Source organism: Lepidochelys kempii, chromosome 2 (genome assembly GCF_965140285.1).
Source record: "Lepidochelys kempii isolate rLepKem1 chromosome 2, rLepKem1.hap1, whole genome shotgun sequence".
NCBI lineage: Eukaryota > Metazoa > Chordata > Testudines > Cheloniidae > Lepidochelys > Lepidochelys kempii.
The window spans coordinates 194,277,538-194,294,188 of record NC_136381.1 but is presented as its reverse complement, the minus strand read 5'-3'; the positions used below and the strand labels follow the sequence as shown (position 1 = coordinate 194,294,188).

The following is a 16,651-nucleotide window of genomic DNA, read 5'->3' as shown; positions in this document are numbered from 1 at the left end:
GATACAGTCAATTTGAAATCTAGTCAAAGCTTAAAGTAGTTTCAGGTCCTACACTTTCCACAGAATCTTCCTGTCAATTTATATAGTTTTACAATCATATTTTCTTTTCTTTTTTTAAAAAGTGGTTTCATTCCTCAGTTGCTGTGTGGAGTTACCAAACAAAAAAAATCAACTAATATTGACTATACAAAGAGAAACAGACACTCACTATACAAAATGTTATCAAATACACTAAGTAAACAAAAAGGAAAAATAGAGAAAATAACCTCTCTAATCTTTGTCGAACTCATTTTTGATTACCCTTGTAACACCAATAGGCAAAAAATTTCAATGAAGTATTTTTTTTTGAAGTAGACAATGTCCTTTTAATGACATATTTGACTTGATACAACACTGATATGGTTCCATGTAGGACAGAAACTACAGTTCACACAATCTCCAAGCAAGTGCAGGTTTACCAGCAACCACCTTAAAATAACCTGAAGAAGTCCCTAAGGGCTTGAAAGGCATGGGAGCTTTCAAACCTATGTTCAGAGCACGAGTCAGAGGAAACTTAACTAGGTTGCCGCAAAGTGCATGGGGACCCCATTAACCACAGCACAAGTAGGCCTCATTCAAGAGAGTACAAACTTGAACCCAGAGGAAGCTCAAACAGCTCCCTTATCTAGCTCATCTCTAAGAAAAGTTAATTGCCAATCCAATCCTTGGTTTAATGTCTTCCATGACATCAAAGCCAAAAAGTTCTTCATACCATCTAATAAACCACAGAGGTGGAACCACCTAAGAATGGAGCAGTGGGGAAAAAAATCACTATCTGAGAAACCCTCCCAAATTAGGTGGAATTAGGTGCAAATTAGGTACAATATTTATGCTGTAAGATAAAGGTGAGCTTCGTAGTTTGAACCACTTGAAACAGGAAATACCATCCTTAGGTTAGGGAAAAGAGGATTTTACAACAGCTACAAATTTGGAATATCAAGGGACAGGATAATCTCGCACTACCAAGGTTCCTTTAGCTATTTCCGTGGGTATTTTCTTATTTTTACTATCAAGAGTAGATGCATATGGGGAGGTCAGCAGGAATATGTAGTCTTGTCAAAGTCACATGTTTGAGAGTGTTTATACTCCCAATGCAAAGGGTCCCAGAATTAGCTATGTAACAGCAGTCCCACTTTGCATTCTGTATGTTCAGTGATGCTTGTTGGAAGAGAATCTGAAACATAAACTAGCTGAGCTCCAACACACCTTTCTGAAGTACACTATGGCTGAGCTGGCCATACAGGTCAAGATATCCACAATATGGATCATTTGTACAGCAATTAGATTTGATGCTTTCCAATGAAGTACCGTCCCTACCTCTTCTGTCATTACTCAACAGCCTGGGTGACTGTTTATATACATAGAATTATAGAAATGTAGAAATGGAAGGGACCTTGTCAGGTCAAGTCCAGTCCCCTGTGCTGAGGCAGGGCCAAGTAAACCTAGACCTCTCCGAGTTTGTCCAACCTATTCTTAAAAACTGGAAAAGGATTTCACAACCTCCCTTGTTAGTCTCTAAGATGCCACAAGTACTCCTTTTCTTTTTACAACCTCCCTTGGAATCCTATTTCAGAGCTTAACCATCCTTATAATTAGAAAGCTTTTCCTAATATTTAACTTAAGTCTCCCTTGCTGCAGATTAAGTCCGTTACTTCTTGTCCTACCTTCAGTGGAGATGGAGAACAATTGATCCTCATCTTCTTCATAACAGCCCTTAACATATCTCAACACGTACTAGGTCCCCCACCCAATCTTGTTTTCCGAAACACGGCCAGTTTTTTTAACCTTTTCTCACACATCAGGCTTTTTTAAACCTTTTATCACGTTTGTTGCTCTCCCCAGACCTCTCCAATTTGTCACATCTCTCCTAAAGTGTGGTGTCAGGACTGAACGCAGCATTCCAGCTGAGGCTCGCCAGTGCTGAGTAAGTGGGACAATTACCTCCTGTGTCTTTCATTCAACACTCCTGTTTATATTAGCTTTTTTATAACTGCATCAAATTGTTGACTCAAATTCAATTTGTGATCAGCTATGACCCCCACATCCTTTTCAGCAGTACTACCTCCAAGCCAGTTATCCCCAATTTTTGTTTGTGCATTTGACTTTTCCTTCCTAGGTGTAGTACTTTGCACTTTATTGAATTTCATCTTGTTGATTTCAGACAAATTCTCCAATTTATCAAGGTCATTTTGAATTCTAATTCTGTCCTCCAAAGTGCTTGGAACCCCTCCCAGCTTTGTGTCATCTACAAATTTTAGAAGCATACTCTCCACTACCTTATCAAGTCATTAATAAAAATATTGACTAGTACCGGGCCCAGGACTGACTCCTGTGGGACCCCAGAATCTCCCAGTTGGATTCCGAACCACTGATTTACTCTTTCAGTATAGTCTTCTAACCAGTTTTCCACCTAATTTATAGTAATTTCATCTACATTACATTTCCCTAGTTTGCTTATGAGACTATTATTAAGGGCTGTAACAAAAGTCTCACTAAAAATCAAGAGACATCTCCTGATTCCTCCCATCCACTAGGCCAGAAACCCTTCCAAAGGTTGGTCTGGCATGATTTGTTTTTGACAAATTCATGCGGGCTATTCTTTATAACTCTATTGTCCTCTAGGTGATTACAAACTGATTGTTTAATAATTTGTTCCAGTATCTTTCCAGGTATCAAAGTTAGGCTGACCAATCTATAATTTCCTTGTTTCCTCCTTTTCCCCTTTTTAAAGATGGGAATTATGTTTGCCCTTCTCTAGTCCTCTGTGACCTCATCCATTCCCCATGAGTTTTCACAGAAAATTGCTAACGGTTCCAACATTGCTTTAGCTAGTTCCTTAAGTATCCTAGGATGAACTTCATCAGGCCCTGCTCTCTTAAACATATTTAATTAATCTAAATATTCTGTAGCAGCTTAATAGTGGTAGCATTGTTTTATTTGGATCCCTAACAGGATCTACCATCAGGAGGAGTAGTATGTGAGTATATCATACCATTCTAGCCTTCTTCTGGGAATATGTAAGGCCTTACATGTCACATGGTTCCAGAAACAGATACAGCAACCTTAATAAGTGTCTTTGTTTATTGGGATTCAGGAGTGGGGCTCTAAATGTATCCCTTCATGAAATTAGCTTCCACCAGTCACCAATCAAGAGAGGCTAGTACTTCTGAGGTTATAGTGAAGAAGACATAGTTCTGTGACTGAGAGGACCAGTGAGAAAGGAAAAGACTGTAGAAGACTTATTTGGAAGAGTACCCAGGAACTATATTTAGGCAGTCCACCTTGGAGGCTGGAACCTGAAAGCACTGCTATGCTGAAAGCTGAGACTACAAATACTAGATATAAATAAAACTTTCTTTTGTTACTCTCTGGCCTGAAGGAATGTCTTCTCGAATAGATCAAATCAAAACGGACTCAAATATACTAATGTCTGAGAAAAAGTTAGGGTTCCTAGCTGGGAAGCAGGCTGCTGTCCTTAGCTTCTCTCCTGAAGACCCAAGAATACAGACATTTTAGAAAGTAGTGTGATTAAGATGACATTATGCTAACAATACCATATATCTGAACAGCCTAGCAAGCACCTCTGCGGAAACAAAGGACAAAAACTGAGCTGCAGCCAGCATACCCTTTTACAGGGTACCTACCATCACAACTCTACTTCTAGTTTGACTGATCATATCCACTTGTCTGGGATGGCATGAGACAGTTATTCACAATGTCTGGAAAGGCTGTCAAGCACAGCTTTAACAGAGAAAATAACTATATTGAGGACAAAAGTGAAAATTAGTATTGCATGGATTTATTAATGCAGCTGTTACAACAAGGTTTATAAATATTACTAAAAATCAACATTTGAGCATAATATACACAGATGTTATAAAAATTTAGAAGAGAAAAACAAGCTAAAAGCATAAAGCAACATACTTATGTTTGCATCCTTGTCCTGATTTCAATTATTGTACTAATTTTAAAATGTTCTGCTCATTTCATTGTTCTTGTATTTATTGAAAAATTAAAAACAAACCATGCTATAGATCTAGGCAACACAATAGAATCATTAACTTTTCTATGATGTCCCAGATTACAATATTCTAATCTGTTTACAGCAAACCCAGATTTAGCCGCAGAATGACCTCAAAAATGTGAGAAGCAAAATTTATATGTTTTTAATTGCCAGTATTACCACAACTGGGTTAGTGGTATGGGGGGTATTCATATACATGTAGTTAGTTAATTCAGGAGTTTCTTTCCAGGTCACTTGTAAATCTCATATATGGTTGGCTTCAATCAACATGGAGAATCTAGTGCTTTACTGCATATAAGATTATGATACTTATTGCTCTGGACAATCGTAGCTGGGGAGGTCTATCAAAGAACCAAGAAAAAGTGGTTTATAAGGGAATATGATAAATAACCTTCTCAACCTAGTTATTGTGATTATTCGCCACATTTCTAAAGTAGTAGAAATTTTGTTTTGTTTCTTTTGAAGGTCAGTCTCAATTATTCATGCAGTGTACCAAACCTTAAATTGGTTAGTGCTACTTTGTAGGAAAATGTACAGAATATCTGAGTGTCAGATAAATGCCAACGGACAATAAAGCCTGTTAAAACTCATCAACCCTTCTCAGCCTTAAGGTCAGGTCAGAATACTGACACTTACACAACTCTAACTTTGTATTTGAAAAGAGTATACAATTAAATTGATAACCTGACTATTGCACTGAATTTCCTGTTTAAATCCAAATGTTTTTTGGTTTTACAACTTAAACAATAACCTTTCCCCTCACCAGACTTCCAATTTGTGCTGGATGTCTACAGAGTAGCTGCACTACTGGATTATCATGGAAAGGGTAAAGAACCTATTGTAGTTTGCTGCCTAAACACTGAGATGAACAGAGGTGGTTGTTTTCAGACCTAATGAATTAATGAGATGGCCTCTGTGGATTTCAGTTGGATTGCACTAGTACAAAACTGAGACACATTAACAGTGGAGCAGATACAGAAGTACAAACCAATATCAAAAGGGAACTACAGATGCCTTCCTCTGCTGCCTTCTGCAGGCAGTGTGTTTAAAAAAAAACAACCCCTCTCTTTTGCTAGCAAGAGAATTCAGAATTGTAGGTACTTTGCAATTTAGATATGAAAAATACTATAAGGCTCAATCCAGCAAGGTTCTGAGCACAATGGCTACAATCCAGAAAAAACATTTAAACGTTTGACTTAACTGAGACTACTCTGTGTTTACATGCTTTACTCCATCAGGGCCAGAGTGCTCATCACTTTCCTGGATCAAGTCCTAAAGAGCTACATAAATAATAACAAACAAACTTGAGAAAAGGAAAAGCAAATGGGAGAGCTGGGCAACTACTGTCCTAGAGAAGTCAGGTTAAAAAATTACATTAAAAAAATCTTTAAATTAAAACACTATTATATCATTTTGAACTGGAGTGGAAAGCAACTACCTGAAAAGGGAGTGGATTTTAGTCAATATATATGACTACTTTCTAACCTGCATAGAGTCGTGAAAACAATGAAGATTAAGCAAGGACAATTTCACAGAGGAAGCATCAATAGCCATCAAGAGGCTGATACATGAGTTAAAGATAAGTGATGAGATACACCACTTTTTTGAACTTTGGGGAGGAATGGCCAATAAGTTACTCTGTTCCACTGAATTTACACATGTTCAGTTTTGAGCATTTTCTTCAGCATCACTGAGTTCATGTGCCTTCATGCTATAAAAGCAAAGAAAACTTACTACAGCAATAAAGCATCCACTTTTCTGTTCCAGGGAGCTTTTTCAAATTAAAAAAGGCTCTTAAGGGCAATTCTACTCTGAAAAATGACGTGGCATCGTGTAATCCCACGTTTGTGTCTAAACTACTCCATATCAAAATTTATTCCATTTACAAGATGTTTATTCTGTCAACTCTTTAAACTCAACCTAGGATCTGAGACTCAGGCTGTGGGGGTTTTTTTTAACCTTATGCATCACAACCAGTAATAGAGTTTGCAGTACAAATTCTACTTCAGTTACTAAATTTTGAGTTCCTTTTAAGGTTGTGACCTTAGGACAAACGGAGAGAAACTGTCAAGGATGACACAAGCAGTTAGTATGGAATAAGAGGGCAGACAGCAACCACAGGTTTACACCAGGCTAATTTAGAGAAAAGTTCTTATTAGCATCTCATTTCCCACTTTGATAGTTTAGTTATTTGAGACAACCTGAAAACTGAACATAGCTTACATGGGCGCTCACAGCAAGATGTTACCATACCAACCTATTTGCTAGCCACCTATTAAAAAGGACACCATCAATTTAAAAAAAACAAAGAAACAGAAACCCACACACACACAACAACAAAGCACACTTCTCTGAACATTTTTATTGACTACTATTACTACTACTACTATAATTGAAATGTGTCACAGAGTATTTCTCTTTTCAGTTTATTTACTTTGTGCATTGACAGTATTTTGTATCTTCAAGTTTCACTGTTTGTCTTATTAAAACATTTAGTCACTTTCCCTTGACTATATGGATCTTTCATACAGCGTCAGAGGAGAAAAATACTTTTAAAAGAATATGAGCACATGATTGTAAAACTACAAGAAATTGGAAAGAAGACATGGACAGGTACAGTACCAGAAAGTACTTTAAATTTTTTTTTTAAAAAATCAAGTTAAATGATTTTAAGTTGTTAACTCCTTGAATCAAATCTAATACCATTTTGCTATTTGGTTACATAGTACTGAAAGACCAAATTGGGACAGGCCTTTAAAATACAATAGACTCAAAATGAAGCACAATCCTAAAAAACAGGATGGAGTTTTAACAGACGAGAGTTTAATTTCACTAATATGTCTGGGTTCTGTTTCTTCCTCCTACACACAAGATTTTCAATAAGCCAGCAGAGCTAATAGACTAATCAGAACACTGGACCTCAAAACAGGAGACATTTTAAAGCAAAGTAAATTTACATATTATTTGGGATAGTATTTCAGGCAAAGCTGAAATCTTGCTGTGAAAGGGAAAAAAGCTTGTGGGGGTGCAGAGGGTTTTCATGTAGGAAAATGCAGGAAATAATTACAGAGGACCAAGATGAATGCATGATGAAACCATCTCCTTTTACATTTGGAGTGAGAAACCTGTATGTATAATGTAGTTAAATTGTGAGACTCATTTTTACAATAAGTGAGATGAAGAGGTTTGAAATATACTACATTTGGATCTAAAATGAGTGACTTACATTGTCAGATTTGAAAGTTGACCGATTTCATAAGTAACATATTTAATAATAAATAAAAAAAGAGTTTGTTTGTAATATGTAAGGAACATGCCCTGCATGAAAACTGGTGACAAGGAACTGCAGACAAATTCACAATAGGTTGAAAGAGTTGCCAAATTAAACAGGCTAGTCTTCAAAGTTAGACAAGTCAAGAAAATCGTTTTTTATGTGAGGAAAGTAAATGGGTCCACAAGGGTCCATTTGCACTATACTGTGAATCTTTTCCATTTTGAATTTCATCTACAAGACTGATTCCAAGAAGGCTGAAGGAAACAAGTCAGCTATTCAGAAACACCACATCTACAGATCTCTAACCTGGTCCGTTAGGAAGAGGGCTCCTGAGTTGGAATAGAGCAGGGTGTCCCAGTGTAAGACCAGTCCTCAGTCTGATGGGGACTGGCTGAAATGATTACAAATGTCTAGCGGCAGAATCCATTCCCATGCTTGCAGAGCTTTCCAACACAAGAGGCATAACCTGATTCCTCCCTCATTGTTTCTATAAACATGGCAGTTCAACTTCGTTTGAATCAAAGCGACCTTTTGGGATATCAGCTCTCTAAAGATGAGGAGTACATTTAAGATCACATGAGTCCAGATGCTTTATGAGTAGTAGTTATTTCTGAAGAGACCAAGCTGTGTGAGTGAAGAGTTTCTTCATGTGGATTGGAAGTTAGATGTAGTGACCACAGATGCAATTTGCATGGGAGATTCCAAGGACAGGAGATAAGCTCCAGAAGTGGCACATGAATGTTAATAGAATGGAATACAGCTCATGTTCTACCCACCATCACTACCCTCAGAGATTACAAATCTTCAAGAGCGTGGGGCCTTGGAGAATATACTAGAAAGCCTAAAACACAAAGTGAGAACCCTGGTGGATGGTATCCCTTGCAAATACCAGTTTGGCATTTTCCATAAGATCCAACAGTTTTATGGAGCTGCTTCATGGTTAACTTTGAAGCCAATTTTTCCCTCTTCCAACTGGATTATCACCCTATTTATAAAGCTCTTTAGAAGAATTTCAAGCCAAAATGTTCTGTGACTACTTGAGTGTTACTGAATTATCCAACTGTTTTGCAACATTTAAAATACTGCGTATGATTTTGAAAACTACAGCACAATATTTCTAGGAAGTGTCCTGTACATCATACCTCCTGATTTCAACAAGAGGCTCTTGGTAGCTTATTACAGAATATTGCTACATTAGGTCAGAGGTAAAAACGCCTTCCTTGTATATTTATTGTATCTTGAACTTGGTATTTAGAACAGTCAGCACCTACTTTATCAATGTTAAATTATTTAGAAACATTGCATTTTGCCACTTGAAGTTTCCTGTACATATAAACAGCATGTTACATTGGCCCCTGACTTCCCAAATACTAACAAGAGATTGTAAACAAGGTAAGTCATACACAATTAATCTCTTCTGATTAGTATAGTGATATTCTAGTACACCATGACATTAGGAATAGTTGGAACAAGCTGCAAATTCAGGCAGGAGAGAAGATCAACATTACACTGGTATTCAGCATTACACTGGTACTCAAATTTGGTACAGCTCCCCTACCTGAAATGCAGCAGATGGGTACTAGCTCACTCCTCGTACTATCATGTTCCTATCCCTCTTCTCTTCTGTATCCCAGCAATTCCTCACATCCTTTTCTGCCCCTTGTGTATTTTTTGTTTTCTAATTTTTGTTTCATTTTGATGCCTCCTTTTGCCATTTCCCCTCCCCACATTCCAGGGTGTTGAGAGGGCATTCACTGATGCAGTGGGGTCAAGCATTATGTGCTCTTGCAGCTGAGATGAGTACTACAAGGGCAAAGTTTAAATGATCAGACTGCTGCCTGAGCCTGCATCCCAGTACACCCACGCTGCTTGCACAACTGGCTGTACAGTACTACAGGCTGCCACAAGAGAACAGGAGGTCACTAAGCACATTTGCAGTTGTGAGAGGCATATCTGTAGGGCCTTACCAAATTCATGGTCCATTTTGGTAAATTTCATGATTTTTAAAATCCTGTGACCATAAATTTCATGATTTCAGCTATTTTAAATCTCAAATTTCACGGTGGTGTAATTGTAGGGGGAGCTGAGGGGGAGGGGTGTTGCAAGATTATTGTTACGGGGGTTGAGGTACTGCCACCCTTACTTCTGCTCTGCTGCTGGCAGCAGTGCTGCAGCTGGAGAGCAGTGGCTGCTAGTCAGGAGCCCAACTCCAAAGACAGAGCCCCGCCAGCAGCAGTGCAGGAGTAAGGGTGGCATGGTATGGTATTGCCACCCATACTTTTGTGGTGGTGCTGGCGGGGCACTGCCTTCAGAGCTGGGCACCCGGCTAACAGCTGCTGCCCTGCAGCCACCCAGCTATGAAGGCAGTGCAGAAGTAAGGGTGGCAATACTGCAACCCTCCTCAAATAACATTGCGACCCCCCCCCACAACTCCCTTTTGGATTAGAACCCCCAATTTGAGAAACACTGGTCTACCCCGTGAAATCTGTACAGTATAGGATAAAAGTACACAAAACACCAGATTTCACAGACCGTGACATGTTTTTCATGGCTGTGAATTTGGTAGGGCCCTACATAGGTGGGATCATTCAGCTTTTCCTGACCACCACCACCACTCTCCTCTGCCTGTGCTCCAAATCCCCAGACAAGCTTGGTATCCCTTTTCTCCCTACCCCCAAAGCTTGTGAAACACTGCCCTATTGCCTCACATTTCATCTAAAAGACATGTCAAACTACTACAAAGACAGGAGGATAATTAATGCTAACAGGTCAGGAAACCAGTCCTTTCGTGCTCTGATTTCATCAACTCTGGAGGAGCAGAAACATTCAAAGTTCAAGATCAGACACTTCCCCTTTAAAAAAAAATAATTTACAAAGCAGTCACAGCACCAGCAGTAAAGAAATAAAGACTTTGTGTTTTCTTCCCATTCTTGTCTAATAAAACATTTTACACTTGTATTTGATACTGAAATTCAAACAAACCTAACCAAGAACATTAACAAAAATGTTATACTAGCAAATAAGAGAAAGTACTTATTATATAGGACTGAACTTTACCCTTCCTTCACTTCTGTAGCCTCTTGCTCTCCAGATTTTCCTACCACTAACCACCTGCTTCTCCTGCCCCCACACTGTCAATCACTCAGGACTTTGTATTTAAATCCCTCCTCTTTTCCCTCTAACTTTAGCCCAGTGTGACCTCATCCCTTTACACAGCTTCAGTGACTCAGACATCTACCTCTCTTCCCCTGACTTCTCTCCTGTTATCAAAATCTCTCATCTGGAGCTCTCACTGCCTGCTCAACCTCAACCTGGCAAAAACTGAGCTATCTACCTTTCCTCCCCCTCTTCTCCCTTGCTGTCAATACCAATGACACCCCAAAAAGCTATGCTAAAGGAAGGTCAAATTTGCAAAGTCAAGTGCTCAAAAGTTAAGACATGCCAAAAATAAGATTACAAATGTAACCATAGTGAATAATCAGAAGAGACTACAGATTTTTTTTTTTTTTTAAATGGGAAGGTTCTTCATTTGTGTTTTCAGTTTTCCACCCTTTAGTTCTCCCACCAAAGGCCCTGTATTGTGGTGACCCTCTTGGGCTCACAGTACCTAGATCGGGGTCAGCAACCTTTCAGAAGTGGTGTGCCGAGTCTTCATTTATTCACTCTAATTTAAGGTTTTTAGAAGGTCTCTTTCTAGAAGTCTGTAATATATAACTAAACTATTGTTGTATGTAAAGTAAATAAGGTTTTTAAAATGTTTAAGAAACTTCATTTAAAATTAAATTAAAATGCATAGCCCCCCGGACCTGTGGCCAGTACCCAGGCAGCGTGAGTGCCACTGAAAATCAGCTCGCGTGCAGCCTTCGGCACACATGCCATAGGTTGCCTACCCGTGGCCAAGATGCTGTTCCTCCCAGTGCAACAGGGAGTTGGACCAGTCTGCAAGAGTGAATATACTGCATCACGAAAAGGACCTAAGGCACAATTCCTCCTAGTGCAGCTCCTTACTGCATAAATGACCCTACTGAGCACAGAATGAATTGTGAATTTAGTACTAGTGAAAGGTTTGTGCTAGGCCGATAGCCCTGAGGACAGAAGTCTTCATTTTATCTACAGTATGGGCAGCAGTAGTAGATTTCCGAACACTACTTCCCAGATATCTATTACCCCTGTTACTCAAGATTTTAAATATGATTCAAGAGTTAACAGATGACTATCATCTTCCTCGCCCCACCCTGACACTTTATTGAGAGGGAAGGGACTAGAGCCCAGATGATTGACTGGCCAAGCAAGCTGGTGGAGGATTTCTGCCCCAACTCAGCAGGGACTCAGCCAACTAGCCACGGAGAACAGGATCCTCCACCTGAGGTAATGGGTAGGACTTTAAAAGTGTGCAATCCCTGTAATCTCACCCTGAATTTATAGCCCTGTGCATGCACGTACCATGCTGGCACGGAGCACTGAGTGGGGTATGTTTGATTATTAAAGACATATTCGACTTGGATTTTTTTTTTTTTTTACTTGAAAATTTTTTGAAAGTATGTCAATATTTTCTTTTTACCATTGCACTCACTAGAGAATTACTGAAGGGTGGGGAAAGAAGGGCAGTCTACTCTTTATGCCTTCTGCAACCTTGTGGGGGAGCCTGGAGGCTGCCCTTCTGTCCACTAAGCCCATGTTTGGGCTTGAGAAGGGAGGGAGGAGAAAACCTCTAGCTCGGCAGTGTCTACCTTGCAGTACTTGAGGGAGACTTAAGAATAAAATATTTGATTACAAATTCAAAGTGTGCCATGCCCTGCAATTTTTAAACTGGGTGTTCAAATTAAACTCATCGCTACAAGGAGGAGGAATGAAGTACTGCCTCCCACTGTTTCACCTACAGCCCAAGGAGGAGCTGTGATGTGAGCCCAGAATGATCTTAGCAGCTGCTGTCCCTTCCCTCCGGTAACTGTTGAGCAATTCAGCTGCTTTGTTGACTGTTTCTCTTCAAGCCTGAAGGAGAGCAGGATACAAGAAGTTTGACTGGCTCTGCCTGAGCCTAGAGGAACGATGGCTCAGTTCCCCTTCACCACATTGCCATTAAGGGCAGCTCAGGAGAGGGGAAAAGAGAAACCAAGAATGAACTACTCCTTATGGATCCCAGGTTCTCTGCCTCAACCCCTGCATAGGCTAAAGCAGCCGAGGGAGTCCCCCCAAAAAAGGAGAATCTCTATAAGGTGACCAAATGTCCCAATTTTATAGGGACAGTCCCAATTTTGGGGTCTTTTTCTTATATAAGCTCCTATTATCCCCCACCTCGTCCCGCTTTTTCACGCTTGCTGTCTGGTCACCCTAAATCTCTAGCACTGGCCTAAGTGGTACAAGGAGAGCAGAACAGAGAGAATCCATCTCCAATACTGACTGCAGCAAATAATCTGTTCACCCCTCAGACTGAGAAGGCTGGATATCACTGTTCTAGTCCCTATTGCCGTTAAACATTCCTCCCAGGGAAGTTTCTAGATGGGAGGCCTCCATCTGCAGGGATGGGAAATACACTAGCAGCAGGCCAGGGGTGAGGAGACAGCCTCCTAACTGTGTCTCCATTGTGGCTCCACCCAGAAGAGAGGGGAGAAAAGACACCTTCCCAATGAAAGCCACAGTGCTCCCCTTCCCAAATCTATGCAGGGGCAGGGAAACTGCATAAATACACTTTCTAGAGTGGCTAAAATAAAACTTGCTCTTGAGCTTTGAGGACAGTACATGAATGTGATGCAAGTGCATGAGACCAGAGAGTGAAAGCGATGATAGACATAGAAAGGCATCTGCCTATACACAAACTCCTATCAATGCAAAAAGCCAACCTGGAAAAGGGGTGGCAAATTTCCTTTAGTCTGTGTGTAACACTGGGCACTGGGGTAAAAGTGTACATCCCAGTGCACCTGTTTTTGCCCATGTTCCCTTTAAAACTGGAAGCCTCTGCTAGTCATGTGACTTACAAGAAACTACATAAGTCTTGTAGACTTTTAGGGAGAGGAGCAGACAGGAGAGACCCTGGGTCATGGAGGAACATAGAGCGCTTTACTATCAGGTAGAAGGCCTGAGAGGAAGACCATTCAATCCTTGAGGGGGCCATTTAGGGAATCTGGGTCAAAAATTGGGGATTGGTCCTGCTTTGAGCAGGGGGATGGACTAGATGACCTCCTGAGGTCCCTTCCAACTCTGATATTCTGTGTGATATCCAAACTGTCTACCTTTTAAGGGAGCAAGAGTTGGCTGGGAGGGAGGAAGTCCCAGCTGATGATGAGAGACAAGGACTAAGACAAGATCCTGCGGGCAGTGACACTGTTTTGAGTGGATTTGTTTTGAATCTTCATTTCTAAGTTAAAGAAAAACTGAGCAAAAGAATGATAACTGTGCAGATATTTGGAGCATGATTTCATTACCCTACCTGCTTATGCTTTGTTTTAAATTTTAAGGTGCGACAGCCAGACAAATCTGCAGTTGACAGTGTCTCTTTAAAGAGCAAGTAAATGATTATGAATGTTATGCAGTATAGTACCCTGAGTGTCTTACTGGAAGTGCTTCATGAGTTCAAACCTACTGAATTCATCACTGCAGATTTTAAAACTACATTCACTCTGAGACTGTAAAAAGTCTAACATCTCTAACAACATGCCTCACAAGTAAAAACCCAAACTAAGAAAAGTCTCAAAGGATAATGGAAAAACAGTTATGAATATTGGAATTGCAATGATTCCTGCAACATAGTTCTATATATTATTCCAAAGCACTCTTAGTTTTAACTAGTTGCTGCAAGCCATACCATCTAAATTCACCAAAAAAATCCACCCAAAGTTATTTTTAAAGAAAGTTACCACTTATCTTAAAGACAACAGTTTTAATCCTTGAAACTTTTCCCCACATTTATGCAAACTGAGCAGTAATTAGTGATTTTATACGGAACGCTGACAAACTATTTCTAGATACTTTATTCCACATTGAAGATCCAAATATATTTAGTTTTATCTTCAGATTAGACTGTGTATTACATCTGTATGATGTTGCATGTTTTGATTAATATATTTTATAGTGATTTTACTATGCTATCACCACTATGCTCCCACAGAACACTCACGTTGCCAGATTTCAACTAGTTGAACTTGCTGCGTAACTAGGTGAATTACTATCTGATGTATTTGTTTTTAAAAAGATTAAATTTCAGATTTTTCCTTTATATACACCCAGTATGTCACCTGTCATTGAGATATGTATCCAATCTGCAATTTTAATAGCATGTAGGTATTTCTCTACCAAACCAAACAATTTTAAATCTGAAAGTAATTGTATGAATTAGTGAAATACACTAATTTAAATTTTCTCTAGCTGTAACCAGGCTTGTTCACCTTGAAAGGATGACCATGCTTTAAGACTAGCCAATATTAAGAAGCAGTAATGCAAATACTCTGTGCTAACTGTTCAAAGCACTAGCATTTCACCACTGCCAATGCACTTTTTGATGTGCAAAGAGGAGACTTAAACTTTCGTTTTCAAAAGTGACTAGTGATTTTGGGTGCGCAATCTGAAAGACCTTAAAAGGGCTTGATTTTCAGAGGGTGGATGCTGAGCACTTTCTAAAAATCACACCCCTTTTAAAATATGTCATGTTGGACACCCATAATCAGTAAACCCTTATGAAAATGTAGACCATTTTTTCCTACCCCAAGGACTTTATATTCTAAGAACAAAATTCTGAAAAGTGCTGTGTGAAGGTAAGAAGTTGGGAGCACGCAGCACTACCCAAGAAGCACTTAACTCCCCAAAGGATCAAGTTAGGCAACTAATGCAGTTTAGAGCCAATGCACTGAATGAGTCTGAGAATATGAAGCAGAGATATTTTAAGACTCACTTGGTAAATCATCAACAGGAGGCTTTATAGACTGTGTATTTTAAGAAGAATGTTGTAGGGTGTTATAGCTGTGTTGGTCCTAGGGAATCGGAGAGACAAGGTGGGTGAGGTAATATCTTTTATTCAGTCAAAACCTCTCCAGCAGAAGTTAGTCCACCAAAAGATTACCTCGCCTTCCTTGTCTCTCTCTAAAGGAGAGGGAGGTTTGTTTGGCACACAAACTACAGTGGAGGGGAAGATAGTTTCAAACACAAGGTGCAGCATTGTAGAAAATGTGAAGACAACGATTAAGTCATTCTGAATGGGCTGCTTGGGAAGAGAAGGAATAGTAGCAGAAACGTGGGTCAGGCCAATTTGCACAGCGGTTTAAAGGGGACTTGTGTTTCTCAGTTGATGCTGAAGGGAAGTGGAAGTCAATGGAGAGATGGAGCGACACAGACAAAAGAGGAAAATTACTGTTTGGCAACAGCAGTTTGTACGGGGTGGAGGAGACGAGAGATGTGAGTAGATCCCGGGGGGGCGGGTTGCTGTAGCTGAAGCAACTAAGACATCAGTGGTTTTGCAGTAAGAACATGGAGGAAGTGAGACAGAAAAAAACCTGCAGCACCTGGGATGTGAGGGTCCGCTGCTGAGCGGTGTGCGGGGGGCCGGGAGGGGGAATCTGGGGGTTCGCAGGTGTACATAGGCCGGAGGAGGTCCCCCCCAACTGCTGCCCCCGCCTGTGGCGCCGTCTCCCCGCCCGCCGGCCCGCGCTCACCCTTCGCTCGAGGCCTCCAAGTGCCCGTCCTCGGCCATGGCGGGAGCTCGGCGGCCGCGAGCTGGTGCCGGGGAGGCGGCAGCGAGTGACAACGCCAGGGCGACACCGCCAGCCATCACGGGACCCGCCCGCCGCGTCACCCCAGCCGGCCCGGCCCACCACAGAGCGTGCGGCTAGAGCGTCTCGGGGACCCGCCTCTCCTTAGGCCGGGCCGGCCAGGGCAATGGGCTGCGCACGGCTGCGCGGGAGGTCGCGCGCGCTGTCAGCCGAAGGCCCCGCGAGCGCCCTCCAGTGCTCGGTTCTGCCCTGGGGAGCTCTTTGTGGGGGCCGGAAGGGGCCAATTCTTGGAGGGGGAGGGGAGGGCGCGTTCTAAGGGAGGGTTCGCTGTAGTCTCATTTTTTGTGTCATGCGCAAACAGGGCCCCCAGCAACGCTTTCTTCCCTGCCTGGGGCCTGAGCCAGGTCATTGAATTCAGTGCACAGGGCACGTTTGAGAAAGATTCCTGGAGGGTTGTGGTTTTTTTTTTTTTTTAATGTCACATCCAAATGGTCTGATGACCTATTTTCAGGACAAAAGAAGACAGGCGCCCTGTTGATGCTGTCAACAAATTCTATTAATCCGTGTCAGAAGTAGAGTGCTCAAATGTCCTAAGTGGCAGCATGCTTAAACACA

General features: G+C 41.0%; 1 protein-coding gene across 3 annotated transcripts in view; it reads right to left on the bottom strand.

Annotated features, from left to right (window-relative positions):
* The window catches only part of ABHD5 (abhydrolase domain containing 5, lysophosphatidic acid acyltransferase), a 44,822-nt gene extending 28,612 nt beyond the window's left edge, over positions 1 to 16,210 (bottom strand). Inside the window, exon 1 of one of the 3 annotated variants that reach the window (XR_012157494.1) lies at positions 15,980 to 16,209. Coding sequence is in view for 2 of the 3 variants with exons in the window: in XM_073333331.2 (XP_073189432.1) it covers positions 15,980 to 16,095 (116 nt within the window). In the remaining variant the exon portion in view is untranslated. Of the gene's footprint in view, positions 1 to 15,979 lie in introns of all 3 variants that reach the window. The other 2 variants (XM_073333331.2, XM_073333330.2) reach the window with 2 other exon arrangements.
* Between the last annotated feature and the right edge of the window lie 441 nt (positions 16,211 to 16,651).